This window comes from Mastomys coucha, unplaced genomic scaffold, assembly GCF_008632895.1.
Source record: "Mastomys coucha isolate ucsf_1 unplaced genomic scaffold, UCSF_Mcou_1 pScaffold18, whole genome shotgun sequence".
In the NCBI taxonomy this organism is placed as follows: domain Eukaryota; kingdom Metazoa; phylum Chordata; class Mammalia; order Rodentia; family Muridae; genus Mastomys; species Mastomys coucha.
In genome coordinates this window covers 85,201,443-85,217,423 of record NW_022196900.1, presented here as the reverse complement: position 1 = coordinate 85,217,423, position 15,981 = coordinate 85,201,443, and the positions used below count along the sequence as shown (strand labels likewise).

General features: G+C 54.5%; 1 protein-coding gene across 1 annotated transcript in view; it reads left to right on the top strand.

Annotated features, from left to right (window-relative positions):
* The first annotated feature begins 1,550 nt into the window (after positions 1 to 1,550).
* Znf362 (zinc finger protein 362) overlaps positions 1,551 to 15,981 on the top strand; it is a 33,723-nt gene continuing 19,292 nt past the window's right edge. Inside the window, exons 1-2 of the mRNA XM_031378739.1 lie at positions 1,551 to 1,843; positions 13,163 to 13,288. Of these exons, the coding sequence (XP_031234599.1) occupies positions 13,251 to 13,288 (38 nt within the window). The 5' untranslated portion in view covers positions 1,551 to 1,843; positions 13,163 to 13,250. The remainder of the gene's footprint in view (positions 1,844 to 13,162; positions 13,289 to 15,981) is intronic.

Sequence of the window (15,981 nt, the reverse complement as noted above, 5' to 3'; positions counted from 1 at the left end):
GGCCCCGGAAGGTTTGCTTTTCATCACATGTCAAATGTGCACATCATCAGCATGATTCATGGCCGCTGATGTGACCGTCATCAGTTTTCTTCTTCCTTTTCTGACTGTGCTCTTTGAAAGGAAGTCACTCTAAAACCCACACCCTACATCCCGCACCTTGATTCTCGATTCTTCTACATGGGCGATTCCTCTCTTCACTCCCATTGCTGGCCAGTGTTTTTCCTCATAGAACCTTCTCAACTCTGGCTAGTCTTTTTGTTTCCCAGAACATCCTTGTTCTGGAAACCAAAAGGCCTGCCTTCCTTTCTTCTCCTCCAGGCTCATCCCAGAGCCATGTTCTGACAACAGTCCCTATCTCTCTTGGAGAGTGGCCTTCTCTGTGTCATCAATACCATACTTATTGTGTCTCTGCCCTATGCCCGGAATTGTGTGCTTGATGCTTGAGAAGGAACCAACGACCTCCGTGGGTTCACACTGTCCAGCTTCCCAAATGTGTGACATCCTGTGCTAGACTGGAATCCCCACGGAGGACAGCGACTTTGTCCACACTTTAGAACTGTGTTTCCAGCCAACTAGCACACCCGCCTGTGAACTTTTACTCCCCAGAAGGCAGGATGGTTTTTGTGTCCCTCCTTCCCCCGGGGATGCTTTTGACGGCAGAGGCAGCCCTTGATTCTCTGGGCCTGCAGGTGGACCGCAGAGTGTAACGCAGAAATCTAAGCCGGTTTGGAATCGGGAATGTCTGCCTCCTCAGGTAGAAGTCAAGTTTAGAAGTTGACACACACAGCCTGCGAGGCCGAATCAAGAGGACTTGGTGACTGATTGGCTGGGGAGGGTGAGGCGGGAGGAGGAGTCGCGCAGATGGCTCTGAGGTCTGGAGCTGGGGGACAGCCGGTGCCACCTTTGATAGACTTTCCAGAAGTGCTGTCAGCTCCTGGCCGCCCCACCGCTGAGGCTCGGGCCTAGGGTTGGGAAGCCGCGTCCCTGGCCTGTGCAAACTTCTGCACCCCCACCCCGCCCCCACGTCCTTTCCTCAGAAATAAATAACAAAGATCTTAGTAGGGATCTCGAGCCTGGCCGTTTGTCGCCGAGGGGGAGGGGGCACCGTGGGGGTCTGCACCAGCCTGCGGTTCCCCGAGGAGGGGCACCCCCAACCCCTCCCAGGAGCAGCGTGGCCAGCCAGTCCGGGGTCCCTCAGGCCAACGCCACCCGGGAGCGGAGTCTGGGCGGGACAATGGCCGCGGCCGCCCGGGCCCCGGGAGCCCCCGTGCTGGGGAAGGGGCTGTCCTAGGGCCGGGCGCCGGTGCCCTCCCCGCGCGGCTCGGGCGGGCGGAGGGGGGCGCGGAGTTCCTTTGTGGCTCAGCCTCCGGCGCGGCGCGGCGCGGGCAGGGGGCGCCGCGCAACTTTCCTTGGCGGCGGCGGCGAGCGCGAGACGAGGCCCCGGGGCCGAGCGGGGGCCCCCAGCGCGCGGCCCGTCCCCGCCCCGCCGGCCCCCTCCCCTCGCCGTCGCCAGCGCCGGGCGCTGCCCACTCGCCGGAGCCCCGGGGCCGGGCGGGCTGCGCAGCCGAGAGGCGGGGGGCCGGACGCGGCTCGCTCGCGGGGCCCAGCGCACCGGGGCCGCGCGGCTGCACAGCCGGCCTCCGCCGCCGCGGCGCCTGCAGAACCCAGAAGTGAACAGCAGGCGACCCGGAAGGTTTGCGCGCCGCTCCGCACCGAGCCCCAGCCGCACGCCGCCGCCACTGCCGCCGCCGCCGCCGAAGCCGGGAGCCCCCAGCCCGGCCCTGCTCGGGCCGCCGGGCTCGGGGCTGCGGCCGCGTCCCGGAGCGCCGCCAAGCTCTGCCAGGTCCGTGCGGGCCCGGGGCGCGCGGGGGAGCGGGCCCGCCCGCGGGAAAGTTGCGCCGAGTTGCGAGGCGGGGGCCGGGCGGGCGCGAGCGCTGTCAGCGCGGGGCGGCCGCGCTGCGTGGGCCTGGGGGTCGCCGGTGCCTCGGGCCCGGCCCCGGGGCGGCCGCGGCGGCGGCGGCGGCGGCTGCGCGCGCGGGGTAGGCAGCGTCTCCCGCGGCGTGTCTGGGGCTGGTCTCCGAGTGTGTGCGTGTGTGTTTTCCTAAGCCGGGCTATTCAAACCTGCTGCAATTCTCCGGTAAACAATGATTCATGGGGCTTAATGCAAATAAACGGATTGCAAACGGCGCGGTTCGCGCACTTTGCAGCCGGCCCGATGGAGCGGCCAGTGCCGGATTTCTCCGTTTTTTTGCAGATCTGCAGAATATGGCGTCCCTGTCCTGTTTTAAAAATAAGCCAGGCTGCCATTTTTGTTTTTCTTTTGTCTGAAGATTTTAATAAAACTGTCTGAGAATGTGGGAGAGGCGGCTGGAAGCAGAGGGGGCACCCGAAGGGTTGGCTTTTTTCCTTTTCTTTGGAGAGAGCCGGGAGCCTTTCGGGGAGGTGAGACACAATACAATTACACTTTAAAGGAAAAATAAGAGGGAGAGAAGCTGCCGGGTGATTTGGGGGGAGGGGGCTGGGAATTTAAAGTTAACTCTGAAAGTTTTCTTTTCTTTCTTGCTTTTTTTTTTTTTTTAAGATTTTTTTTCTTCCCCCGAGGGCCCCGAGATGCCGCGAAAGGATATGGGGGCCCATTTCTCTGTTTCTTTCCCCCAGCTAGTCGCCTTTGCAGGGTTTTTGGGAAAAGTTAACTGCCGGTTTCCTCAGTGCTGCGTGGGTGGGGATGGTGTGTGTGTGTGGTGTGTGTGTGTGTGTGTGTGTGTGTGTGTGTGTGTAGGGCTGAGGTGAGAGTCTTCTGGGAGGAGTCGTTTGGACGAGGCTCTGTATCAAAGTGGTATTGTAAGAAACTATACTGTAGCCCCAGATTTGGGGGAGGTGGCCCGCTCTAGCGGCTCAGACTGGGCCCAGGGTTTGGAGCTAAGATCCCTGTCATGAGGACATGACCCTTCTCACCACCCTCTCCTCCAGCAGTGTGGATCCTTTAGGAGCTGTGTGCGTTGGAGGCAGAGGGAGGCTTGCCCCTTCATGGGTGGCCAAGCCCCTTTGTGGACAGGAAGTTTTGGTAGCCCCCTCTTGGGGCAAGTCTGATTGATTGTAGTGAAAGAAGCCCCTTCAGGTATGGGTGGTCTTCTTAGCCTCCAGTTGATGAATGTCCTTAGCGGTGGATTTTTAGTTGGGTACAGGCCTGCAGCACTTGTGGGTCCCGATATACATAGGAGTAGCTGGCTGCCTGGCCCTTGCGATATGGGCCTTTCCTCTGTTTGTGTTAACTCCTTTCTGCCACCAGCCTGCCACTTTGAAGTCTCCTGATTGGACATTAGTTGAGTTTCTGAAGTGTCTGACTGGACTGGCTGGTGGCTGTGCAGGCAGGCAGCAGAGTGGTATGAGGCCAGGCCCATAAAATCTGAATGTGGTCTTTTCCCCTTTTGGGAGACTCTGTCCTAGGAGGACCCTGTTCTGTATAAGTTCTGAGCCTTTGTGCTTATCTAGGGCCCTCCCCCAACCCCCATTTCCTGGAGGGAAAACACTCCCGAGAGTCTCCCTTCAGAGCTGGGTCCTGACTTCACCAGGCTATGTGAGCTCCCTACGGACAGTCAGTGGGAACAAGGTCTGGGAATGTTGAGCTGCAGAGCTAGGCATGCCTAGGTCACTGGGCCTGAACCAACAAGGTTTTAGATGGAGAAACTGAGGCCCAAGAGTCACACTGCTCTGCCCAGTAGAGGAGAGCTGAGACGGGGACCAATGGCTGGGTTTCGTCTGCTGTTCTCCGTTTTGGAGCACTGTCACCAGCATGGTTTGCCTCAGACAGAACTGAACAGGAATAGACAGTGTGACCCCCTTCATTTTTCCCTAGACCCCATTATCATCATCTTTCAGGAAATCGAACAGTGTGTATAACGTCCTATGTGGCTGCAGTCATGTCAGGTGCTTCCCAAAACTGAGGTGGGGACAGATGTTCAGATGGGGACAGTTGACCTCATTCTAAAATTTAAGAAACTGAGGCTTAGAGAGGTTGGGCAGTGATGGAGGAGGGCTCTAACTCTGGCCTGCAGACTCCTTGTGTGTGGGCCTTTCCTAAGTGGGTGGTGCTGTGGGCAGGACCTTTCCCAACTTCTAGTTTTTGGTCTGAAATTCTTCTGCTGACCCCAGTGGCTGTGTAAAAATCCAGAGGCTCACTCCCACCCCAAAGAATGTCAGAGATGGAAAGGCCCTGGGAGGTCATCTGGACTCGGAGAGGAAGGCACTGGCTCCAAGTCTGGCCCCAGCTAGTTCTGGAGCCCGGTTCTTCTGTCTCCTTTTTCTGTGAAATGCTCAGAGAGATAGTGAATCACTGGGCCCGGTGTAAGGGTGCTAGCTGGTGCAGGGGCTGGGGGATAACAGCCACACTAGATAGGTTGGTCCTAGGGGCTAAGGGATAGTCTGCCTGTGACTTTGGAAAACAGAGGCCAGCTTGGTCGTAGGTGGGAAGAAATGGTGGGTGAGCAAGCTGTGACCTCCATCTAAAGCTAGCTTAGCCCTGCCCTTTCCTAGGCAGGTATTCCTTGCCTCTCTCTTGTTACTTCATATCCTTACTGTTTCTATATTCTCTCACTTGTGGCTAGGCCATTCATTTGTTCTTCCACTGTCCACTCCTTAGTCTATGGGTTAGTCAGTTCAGTAGTCTGCCTTCTGTCCCATCATCCATCCATCCATCTATCCACCCACCCACCCACTCATCTATCCATCCATCCATCCATCCATCCATCCATCCATCCGTTCGTTCATCCATCCACCTACCCACTTACCCATTCACCCATCCATCCATCCACCTACTCACTCACACACCTACTCATCAATCCATCCATGCATCCATGCATCCATCCATCCATCCATTCATTCATCCATCCATCTACCCACTTTCCCATTCACCCATCCATCCATCTACCTACTCATTCACACACACACCCATCAGTTCATCCATCCATCCATCTATCCATTCATCTATCCATCCATCCATCCATCCATCCATCCATCCATCCATCCGTCCATCCACCCGATCAACCCAGCTCTCCCAGCCCAGGTTGGACAGATACAAGATGTAAATGTAGCCCTGTCATGTTCCAGTGCCAACAAGGGAGAAAAGCCAAGGCCTCAGGTGCTTTCCTAGGGATTGAGAGTGTCAGAGGCTCTTTAGCAGTAGGCCTGGGTCCTAAGATCAAGTCCCATGTGTGTCTCAGAACTCTGAGCATGCTCTGTACTTCTGTGAGCTTCCACCTGTACAGTGGGCCCTGTCCTTGATCTCACTGATCATAGGCTAAAATAATAACAGTAGCTTGGATGTCTCCCACCCTGGCCAGGCATGTGATGGGATCTCTGGACGTCTTTGTTGCCCCATCTGGATCACCATTTACTTTTCTAGGCCCTGCCTTGACTTCGTGAACCATGTTGGGGGTTTTCAGAATGCCAAGTGATCTGCGGGCCCTGAGAATCCCATTCTTCCTCTTCCCCTCACCCCCTGCTGAAAGTTCCACTGCTTCAGAACATTTAGAAGAAAAATAAGCAGCCTAATTTTGGGCCTGCAGGGCTTCTGTAGTTTCAACCTTGCCCACTTTTCAATCTCTGCTTTCCTGCATCCTGCCCTGCCCTGCCCACCCCATATCTTACCACCTCTGGCCACGCTAGCTTCTTTGCACACCTTCCCTGGCCTGGAATGTTTTTTCCTGAATCCTTGCATAGCTGGTGGCACCATCGAACACCACCTCCTCAAAGGGGCCTTTGCTGACTGTCTGCTGTAAATAGCTTCCCACTGTCACATGAGCCCCTTCGTATTTTCTTTTGTGGCTCTGGGCATCTGAAACCTTCTCATTGGCTTGTTTATTTGTACTTCTCTCTGTCTGCCCCGGGACATGTTTAAGTTCTAGGGCAGCTTAAGCTCCACTCAAGCTTCCAGTGAGGTGTGGCCTGGGCTTCGGCAGAGGTGAGGATGGGCTGTGGAGCCAGGTGTGGTGGCAGCCGCGGTGTCCTGGTAGTGCCCGGGAGATGATGTCACATCGAGGTCTGTCATCTTCCCCTGGGAATCTTGGGGTTGTTGTTAAGCATTAAGGGGGTGATTAAATCTCAGGCTCAGACTCGGAACTGTAGAACCCAAGCAGCTTCCCCACCCAGAACCTTTGACACTTTGACTGTGACCCCATCATGGATTGTCACCGTGTGTTTAGGGAGCAACAGAGGGTGCTCACCTTGTGCCAGACCATGTCCTGCGAGGCTTTGTGCCTATGGAGATATACAGTCGTCATTATTATCCTCTTTTGCAGCTGAGGGAGTGTAGGCATGGAGAAGTCAGGGAGCTTATCTCTGGGGAGTTGAGGGGTGACTGGTGCCAGGTGGGGTCTGGTTAGGATCCTACAGTTGTGGAGAAGCCCAGCCTTATCTGACCCCTGCCCACATCCTGACTGAAGAGCCTCTGCGCTCTCCCATAGAACTTCCTCTCCAGAACCCTCATCACCCATGCAGGTCAGGCGACTGTCACTGCTGGGACACAGTTTCTTCTATACACACTTAGAGTTCCTGCACCTTCCAGTGAATGACCATGGGAAGCTGGAAGTGCCGGTTTCCGGGGGCATTGACTGGGTCAGTCTGGTGGCCTTGGTGCATAGTGTTGAGCATATGAGTGAATGAACCAATAGGTACCCAGAGACTGCTTAGTATTAGCTGAGTACCTCACGCCACTCTACACTCTCTCTGTAGCACCATGCTGACACTTGCTTGGGGTCCCTAGACAGGCTTGATGTCCTCAGCCTTGCTTTCTGCTCCTGTAGTGGGCATCTGATGATGCTTGTGTAAGCCAATGTCTTCTTACTCATTGGGGAAACTACAGGGTTAGAGGAGAGGAGTCGACCGTGCCTAAGACCGTATGTGTCTCCTGAGGCTTTCTTTACCTGGTGGTCTCTCTGATCATCAGGTTTCAACAGGCTGCCCAGCCTTTGCCTGAGGGGGGGTAGTTCAAGGGCAGGAAGAAGCCCTGGTGGGAGTAGCTGTACCCCGTTCAGTACCATCTCCTCCTCCATCACGGGGCAATGTTCCTGAAGCACAGGGCTATGCCTGGCACTGAGGAGGCCAACTGTTGTAGAAGGGTGTTGGAGCTGTGGTGGTAGGAACCTCAGAGCAGAGGTGGGCTTTAGAGACTAGGCAAGTAGCTAGGTGTTGTCATTAGTAGATTAGGTGTGACAGACAGGCTGAGAGACTTGGCTCTGAGGCCTAAGGAGTCTTCAATCTGCTGGTTCTTGTCTCACCATTGTGACCGGCCAAGATATTCCGTTTTGAGCTTTGGGCAAAGGCTTCAGGCTTGTCAGAGCAGTGGTTCTCAACCTGTGGGTTGTGACTCTTTGTGGGTGTGTGAACAACCCTTTCACAGGGTCACATATCAGATATCCTGCATATCAAATCTTTATATTACCATTCATAACAGTAGCAACATCCCAATCATGAAGTAGCAACGAAAATAATTCTATGGTTGGGGGTTACCATAGCATGAGGGATTGTACTAAAGGGTCGCAGCATTAGGAAGGCTGAGAACTTCCGCCTCAGAGGATAGTCTAGTTAGCCAGGTTCTGGGGTTCTGATGGGGGACACCTGGCTGCCTACCTAGTGGGTAGACTCCCCATTCTTCTCAAACATACACAGTCATACATGTATAGTCATCTGTTCTGCCACCATCCCTGAGTCTTCATGTATCCCCTGGAGCTCCCATGGGTGAGCGCTCACTCCGTGCCTGCATCCACCTGGAGAAGTGAAGTCACTCATAAACAGGAGAAGGCAGTAGGCCTGAGAACCTGGGGAGGTTGTGAGCAACCAGGTAGGGTTGGGGATAGTTTGGTCCAATGTGTAGTAAGTCTTCCCCAGACCGCCCACCTACATGGCCACACAGTCCTTCTGCCTGGAGTCCATACCATTTGCTAGCCATAACTCAGGCCTGAGCCTTGCCTGGCCTGATCACACATGGCCTCCATGGGAAGGGAAGAAGCTACTTCACAGAGGAGTTATGGTCATGTGCTGGGGTTCCTAGTTTGGGACCTGTACCCAGATACTGGAGCACGCGTGTAAGGCTCCTTGTCCCTTAGGAGCCCGTCACCAGCAGGTTAGCAGGTGTAGTGGCTGCACATCACAGAGCCAGGCACCACTCTGGAAATCTTATGCCTGTTACCCTGTACTGTCCTCGCAGCATCCCTGTGGCCGTACTGTGACACACTCTCTACCCTCACCAGTCAGGTTACAAATGGCAACTTTGAACTCTGGGCTTTGTTGTGATCCCAAGGCCCAGGCCTGGGCTCTCTGACTGTAAAATCTGCCCTTTCAACCTTCCAGTGAAGCCTAGGCCCACCCCTTCCCAGCTGTGATTGGTTGAGCCCCTTCACTTCCTAGAGAAGGACCCAGAGGCGGGCCACAAGTTTCTGTTCCCTCAGCCCTCATCAATTTGTGAACTTAAGAGGCTTGGTAACTGCAGAGCATCATGCCTGACCCTAAACCAGGGAGAACTCTGAGAACCAGGAGGGTGGGGTCAGGGCTTGGGGGGCTGGGCAGATCTGTAGGAAGGACAGGGTAAAGCTCCCACCACCACCCAGATGTCCTGACAGGATGCTTTTTGATGCACCAGCAGACTGCTTAGGTGTGTTCCAGACATCTTGCTGGGAGTGTGTCACACTTTAAAATGTTCACAGCATTTTTTTCTTGAGAGGTTGGGAGGGAAGTGAGAAAGACTTGGAAAGCCTCCAAAGGTACCTGGGTGGAGGAAGGGCTGGGGACTGTCACCCTGATCCACTTGGCGTCCCTGAGGGAGCTGCCAGGAGAGAAAGGCCCCTGATCTGAGTCCATAAGGTGATGGTGTCTCAGGCTGCGGAAGGTTCATCGCTATGGACATCTCTGGGTGTGGAGAGCTGGGTGTGGAACTGCTGAGGATGGGGCGGGGGGAGTGGGAAGTGGAAGGTCAGGAAAGTCACACTGTGCACACACCAGCCCTCTTTGCAAGGATCACCCCTCTCTGCCCTCCCAGGCCCGTGGTGCTACAAAACCTGCCCTAATTGGATCCATGATCCTCAGTGTTTTCCTCACAGGAAGTTCACAGAAGCCAGTTTCTGAGACTGGCCTGGCCCCGCTGCAACTTTAGGGCAGAATGGACTGGACAGCAACAAGGGCTTCATGGAATGGGGGATATGGGGAGCAGAGGGGCTGTGGAAGGCAGATGTTGAACATGGATAGCTGGGTGGGTCTCAAAAAGCCAGGCAGAAGGCAGTCTCACCTGAACCTCTCTCTTGCAAAGCCTCTTGCTGAGAAAGGTCTCAGACACCCCCCAGGCCACATAAGGGTTTGTACTCTGGACTGCTCAGGGCCCTCCCTCCCTACATGAACTTCTCTGGCCATCGCCTGTAGCTGCCCCACGCTCTTCCTGCTCTAGACCATCGTGCAGCCATGGGGTCTCTGACTCCTGCCTGTGCAGGTCTGCTCTTTGGGAGTGAGGGAGCAGTGTTGTCTCTCTGTACTGGGAATGCTTCTGTCTGCACCCCTCTGCTCTTCTGGCATGAAGAGACCCTGCCCCTTTGAGCCCCTCCAGGCCTTGTGGAGCGCCAGAGTGAACTGAGCCCCGCCCATCTCCGATTTGGAGGGTGCATGTCTTGCCTAACCTCCAGTGTCACTCTTGGCTGTCGGGGTGACCAGTGTATTTAGAGGTGTGAGAAAGGAAGGAGGCTTAGGAGTGTGGAACTGGGTAACCTGATTCCTGTCAGGGGAAAGACCAGGGGAAAAGTTGCCTTGTGTCTAAGACCTGTCAGTTGAGTCCTGAGGCCTGACTGGGGACCGGGGAATGTAACCATGAACCCTCAAATAAGCTGTCCTCAGCCAGCTCACGGCTCATGTGGGGAACTGGATAGACAAATGACCAGACCATTCATTCACCGGTGGCAGGGTGATCTCAGCTGAGATCTGATGTCAGGATTCTGGCTCCAGAACCTTCAGTTAGTTGGCACTGGCAGGCATATAAAAGCAGCTCGTTTGGGGTGGGTTGTATAAGTGCTTATAGAGCAAAAGGATAAGTGTAGCAGTTGGATGTCGGGGAAGAATGTGGCCAACAGGACCTTGTGAAGGCCTTGGCTGACCAGCTGGGGGGTTAGGACTTCCCCAGTCAGTGGACCTATGATGGGCTTTCTGTGGGAGAGTGACTGACAGGCAGGCAGGCTGGACCATCCCTTGGCCTGTCTTCCTGGCCAGAACCTCTGGATGTAATGAGACCCAAGTCCCTTCCTAACTGGCCTCCCACCTAGGGGTGTAGATGGTGCTGGCGCTTGCAATGGGACCCTTAGCTTCTCTTTTGGAAAAATTTGGAGAACTTCACAGTTTGGATAGGAGGCAAGGGTGCCTTGCTTTCCAAACAAAGCTTGCAAAAGCTTCGATTTTATTTTAAAAGCATTCCCCAAGGCCGCCACACAGCCACACTGTAGAAAAGTCATAAAAGACAGCTATGAAGTACATCAGCCCTGGCCCTGTGTCTGCCCTGTTCCAACCCCCGCTCCGCTGTTAGCATTCAAGTCCCCTAACGGAATCCAGTCTGGAGCATGATTTTTATCTTTCATGGCCTCCTGACTACTGTCTCACGAGGATCTCCTAACTGCACATGGAGGGTTAGTAACCATACTTTTTAGTGGGTGTGGTAGGCCTGAGCTCCAGATCCCCCGTAGTCTGGATCAGAGCCCCACATTCCCTGCTTGCCTTTGGGCAGCTCCCTTGTCCCTCAGGCTCATGTGCACATTGAACAAGTCACAGCAGGGCCACTGTGGACAATCACAGAAGAGAGTCACTTCAGAGCCATCTCTCTATCGCTTGCAAGTTTGGCCATTCCAGGTTTTTGCTCCTAAGAACCCACGGACATAAGCTGCGTCGTGCATGGAACTTTGGGTTGTTTTCTAGGGACGACTGGCCAAGACTGGGCTCACTAGGCCATGGGTTCTGAATATCTTTCAAGCTCTTCACATCATGGGTCGATCCTTTCTGGAAATGCTTGTTCCAATCACACTCCCACCCATCACCCACAGGAGTGCCGCCGTCCCTGCACCCCCACCAGTATCGGGTATTCTCGTTTTTCATAGTTCTTGTTGCTCCTTCGGCAGAGGAAGCCTGTTGGCTTTTCATGGCTGGTGAGGCAGAAGCACTGGCCATGTTCACTAGCCATTCACATCTTTAAGGACACACGCCACCCCCTCCATGTGTCAGCAGGGATGGGGTGGGGCAGATATAGGCAGCAGGACTGTGTGTCCTGCATGGGACACTCAGAGAAGGAAGGGCACTTACTTCTGTCCAGACTGTAGCATTTTTTAGTCCCTCCACCTAACCATGCATGCACACTGTCATTCATTCATTCATTCATTCACTCATTCACTCATTCAAACACCAGGTGCTGCCAAAAGGTCTCTAATTCTTTCTGATGGAGTACCATGTCTCAGATAGCTAAGAAGAGGCAGTTGTGGGGAGTTCCCTGATGATGGGCATGCAGGGTGCTCTGGGGTTAGCAGACCCCATATGTAGGAAGAGGAGCCTGTGCCTCAGGAGCCAGGGGTGTTAGTTGGAATTGGCCAGTGAATGGCTCTGGGGTCCTTGAAGGAGAGAAAGCAAGAAGGGAAACAGACGCTGTAGGGAGAGGAACTGTCAGCCTGGGTGGCCACTGTGCAGTGCGACAAGCAATGAGGCCAGAGGATAACCAATGACCAGCGAGAGCTGGTCATATGACCCGAGTTATCCTCACCATTTCTGCAATAGGGAGCCCTGAAAGCCGCTAGGTAGGGTGGACATGGAGAGCCTGCGGGCGTGGGGCTCTTGCAATAGCTGAGGCCAGAGCTGAAGGACAGCCAGAGTACCTGGTGAGGGCCAGAGACCTGCTTTGCGCCCCAACCTGTGGAGTCCTAATCAGGGTCAAAGAGCAGATTGTGTTGCCTCTTTCAGGAAGGCCCTGACATTCCCCCAGCTTAGTTTTAGCGTCAGGCTGTGAGAGGCCTGGTACGCAGCGGTTCTGGCCTGCCCCCATGAACTGACCCGACTTTTCCCGTGAGCCTCCAGCGTAGACCCTTAGGATCCCAAAGCGCTTTCTTTCTTTATTTTTTTCAATAATAAATTTATTGTTTTCATTTTAAAAGAAACGGAATGCCATGACTGGGAATTTGGAAATCAGAGAAACAAAGACAAAACCCCAAGCAATTGAGACTAGCTCCCCCGCTCATGCAGCTGAGGCTAGCCCCACCCCCTGGGCTCTGCGCCCCTGTGGGCATGGTTCCCTGAAGCCTCCTTATAATCAGGGGCCCTGCTGTCTAGGTCCGATTCCTCCCGCTTCCCCAAACCTACCTACCCACCCACCTCACCCCCATTGGCTTTGCTGAAGTGTGGGACAGGGCAGATCTCAGTTCTAATGTCTGTGGTGTGGCTTTGGGGGGACGGGGCCTAAACTTGTTGAACTGACATCCCTCACTTCCTCCCCCCCCCAGCAGCCGTGCCCCAACACTACCTACAACCCACCACGGGCTGTGTATCCTCTGTGTCCCCTGGTCCAAGTCTGTGCTTTCCCCATGCGGCAGAGCCTGGTACCTAGTGTGCCCTTCCCTCTGGAGTTTGCTAGACTAGCCTCAGAAGCATTCTGGAAAAAGGTGACAGAGGGACCTGCTTTGAAATCTGTACTGAGCTCCATAGCCTCAGCCAGGTTACCTAACCTATCTGGACCTCAGTTTCTTCATCTGTACCATGGGTCTGTTGTTGCAGTAATGGCTGTAACTATCCTGCCACAGTCCTAAGCCTATTGTAGGTGGCTACCTTGGGTAAGATGTTGGCCCAGGTGAGATGCCAGATACCAGCCTGCCTGGGAAGAGCTTATAGATTCTCCTAGCCACTGTGTAAGAACCACACCAGAGTGCATGTGTTCCTCTAGGGTTGGGCCAGGGCTGGGTGGCACCCTCACTCCCTCACTCACTTGCTGTGTGACCGAGCAAGTTGATTGATGTCTATGATCTGTACTTCTGTCAAGTGCTCATTCCACAAAGTCACTGGGAAGAGTCAATAACTCAAATCGTAATATGCTCAGCACATTGGTGTTTAAATCAACGGTAGCTGCCATTTTATTGTCATTGTTATTGTTATTCCCATATACAAGGTGCCGTTGGGAACACAGAGGAAGTGACTGACTGGGGGTTCAGGGAAAGCTCCGTAGAAGAGGGAACACTTGAGCTGGGTCTTGAAGCATGAGTAGAAGCTCACCAAGTGGGAAAGGACCCTCTAGGTAAGGAAACTGTGATTCCAGGCTGCCGGTCTGTTAATGAGGGGTTTGTTCTTTGGGGATCGAGACATTGTGTCCATAAGAGTCCCAAGTGCTCCTCACTGCTGTCCTTTGAGGGTGTCATGAGGGAAGTATGCTTGCCCTATTAGTGTTGGTGGCTTTAGCTTCCTGTTCCCATGGGTCCATGCTTGTGGCCACAGGTCTGTGTCTGTCCCCTGTCTGGGTTTGGTGCTGTCTGCATGTTGTGTTAACTGTGTTTGTCTCTGTCGATGTCCAGAGATCTGGGCCACACTGTGGGGACAGCTGTATACTTCCCTGGCCACATGGCTCTCCGGAGTAGCCAGGCCCCTTGCGTCACTCCCCTGGGGCCAAGGCTGAGTCCTAGACTCCTATCTCTAATTGGGAATTCCCCTGCCACCCACTCTGGCCTCTCTAGAACCTGCTGTAACCGACAGGTCTTACAAACCACACCCTTCTCCCTTCTGTACTGCTGCAGACCTGGACTCGGCCTGAGAACTAGGGGTCAGCCCCTGAGCCAGGCCGTGGCTGACAGCCCAGGCTCATGCGTTTGCCAGTTTCTCTTAGAGGCTGCACATCCCTGGCAACATACCTGTGCATTGCGTGCCTATGGGGCCTTTGCCGACATGGTTACCTCTACCTGAACACCTGACCCACCTTCTGGTTGAGACTCACTCACTCTTTGAGACTCGAGGCAGGCCTTATCTCCCCCTGAGGCCTCCTTGGCTCACCTCTCCAGGATAGGCCAGCATCTAGGGAGCTTATTACCTTACTTGGAAGTTGAGCAAGAGACTTGCCCAAGGTCACACATTCAGTGAGCTGGAATCAGGATTAGAACCAGAGCCTGCTGTTTCCTGGCAGGAGGGAAGTGCTCAAGGCCAGACTGCCGGGGAGGCATGGGTGGACTGGAGATTGTCTGGAAATAACCTCTCAACCCATCTCAGTTGGGACTGGTCTGAGGTAGGAGGGCCACTGTGTGTCTGTGACTTGCTCTGAGGTGGGTCACCGAGGGAGCGGCTTGCCATAAGAGAAAGTCAAGGCCAGCACAGGCAGACTGGTACAGAGCAGCTTCTGAGATACAGTCTGTGAAAGGGCAGGGGCATCAGGGAGCTGGGCCTACAGTCTAGATGGAGGCTCAGGCTGGTTGGTACTTACAGCTCCTGGGTAGATAGGCCACTGTGGCTGAGCTGCTACGGAATGGGGGTCCTGCCCGATTCTGAGGAGCCCAGTGCGGGAGGCTGAGTGGGAAACCATGAGAGAGGTCAAGAAGGCATCATTCAAGAGATCATGAGGGGACACACAGGGACCCCTCATGGGCCCAGGTGGCTCTGAAGGGAGCGGCCTGGTGGTGTGTGGAAGGTCTCATAGGTGGGAGCTCTTTTCTGAGTCCCTGTTCCTAGAGGCAGACACATCCGACTAGCCCCTTTGCTGGTCTCTAGTCTGGCCCAGTTTGTGAAGCAGCTCCAGGAGATAATGTCAGCCAGCCACAGTTAAACTTTCCTCACCTTTTAGAGCAAGAAAGACAATGGCAGTTGTAGGTGGATTGCAAGGGTCAGAGTCAAGGTGTGTGGCTCCCAGTCTCTGCCCAGTGCTGAAGGCCCCAGCTGACTGCCAGTGTGTCTCCTTTGCCCATCCAGTATGGACACTCAGCCCTGGCAGTCTTGGCTCCTGCTTCTACCCCAGTATACTCGCCTCCTCCCCTGACTTGGTGTCCCCTCTGCCACGTTGCTCCCTTGGTCCAGCATGCTCTTTGTTGCCTTCCTTCCATCCCCTGCCTCAGCTTAGCATTCAAGGCCCTAAGGCTGGCCTCAGTATCCATGCCATCGTAGTACTGGGAAGGTGTTCATCTTCCACATCGCTGTACCTCCCTCCTCTGTCTGTCCTGAGTGAGTACCTACCGTCCTTGCCTCTCTCCTGTATAATATCCTTCCTCAGGGTAGGTCTTACCCACAACAGCCAGATTGCCAGTGAATACCAGGCAATGGCCCTGTCCTGCCCCCTGCATCTGGCACACAGTAGCTGGATACCAGGGCAAAGGTCATTGGCAGACTCCTAGCTGGAGAAGGGCAGAGAAAGGCGAGGAGGAGGCTGTGTGATGTCCTGCCAAAGCCTCCCCTATGTGTTTGACTGTGTAGCTAAGGCAAGGGCTATCCCTGGCTACTCAGTGGTAAATGATAAATGGTAGTACATATTTTATTCCAGCAATGGGACCCTGGGCAAGCCCTCGGCTCTCTAGAGGAGTGGAGAGTAACTTCCCCAGAACTGTCTGGAAGCAGCCTAGTGCAGTGGGCAGAGCCCTGGAGCATGGCAGCCTGCCTCACCCCATCTTAGTGATGCAGAAAACAGCTCAGGGACTGTATCCAAGGCTGCTGCTGGTACCAGTCCTTGCAGCCTGGAGATGTCCTTTCTAATGACTGATGGGTTCCTCCATGCAATGGTGACAGAAAGTCATCTCTGCTTGTCATCCTCACGGGCTTCTGAAGAGCTCTCCACAGAGGGCACTTTGTACACTGAGCAGCTAGAAAGCAGGAGGGCTTGCCTGTCAGAGAATTTGGAATCCTATTCTCTGTTCATTCCTTTACACTGATGGACTCTGGTCCCGGAGGCCAGGGATATCAGGATGAACAGAACAGGTGGACCAATTCCCCAAGCTACTATAGGTTAACTCCCCTCCCTCC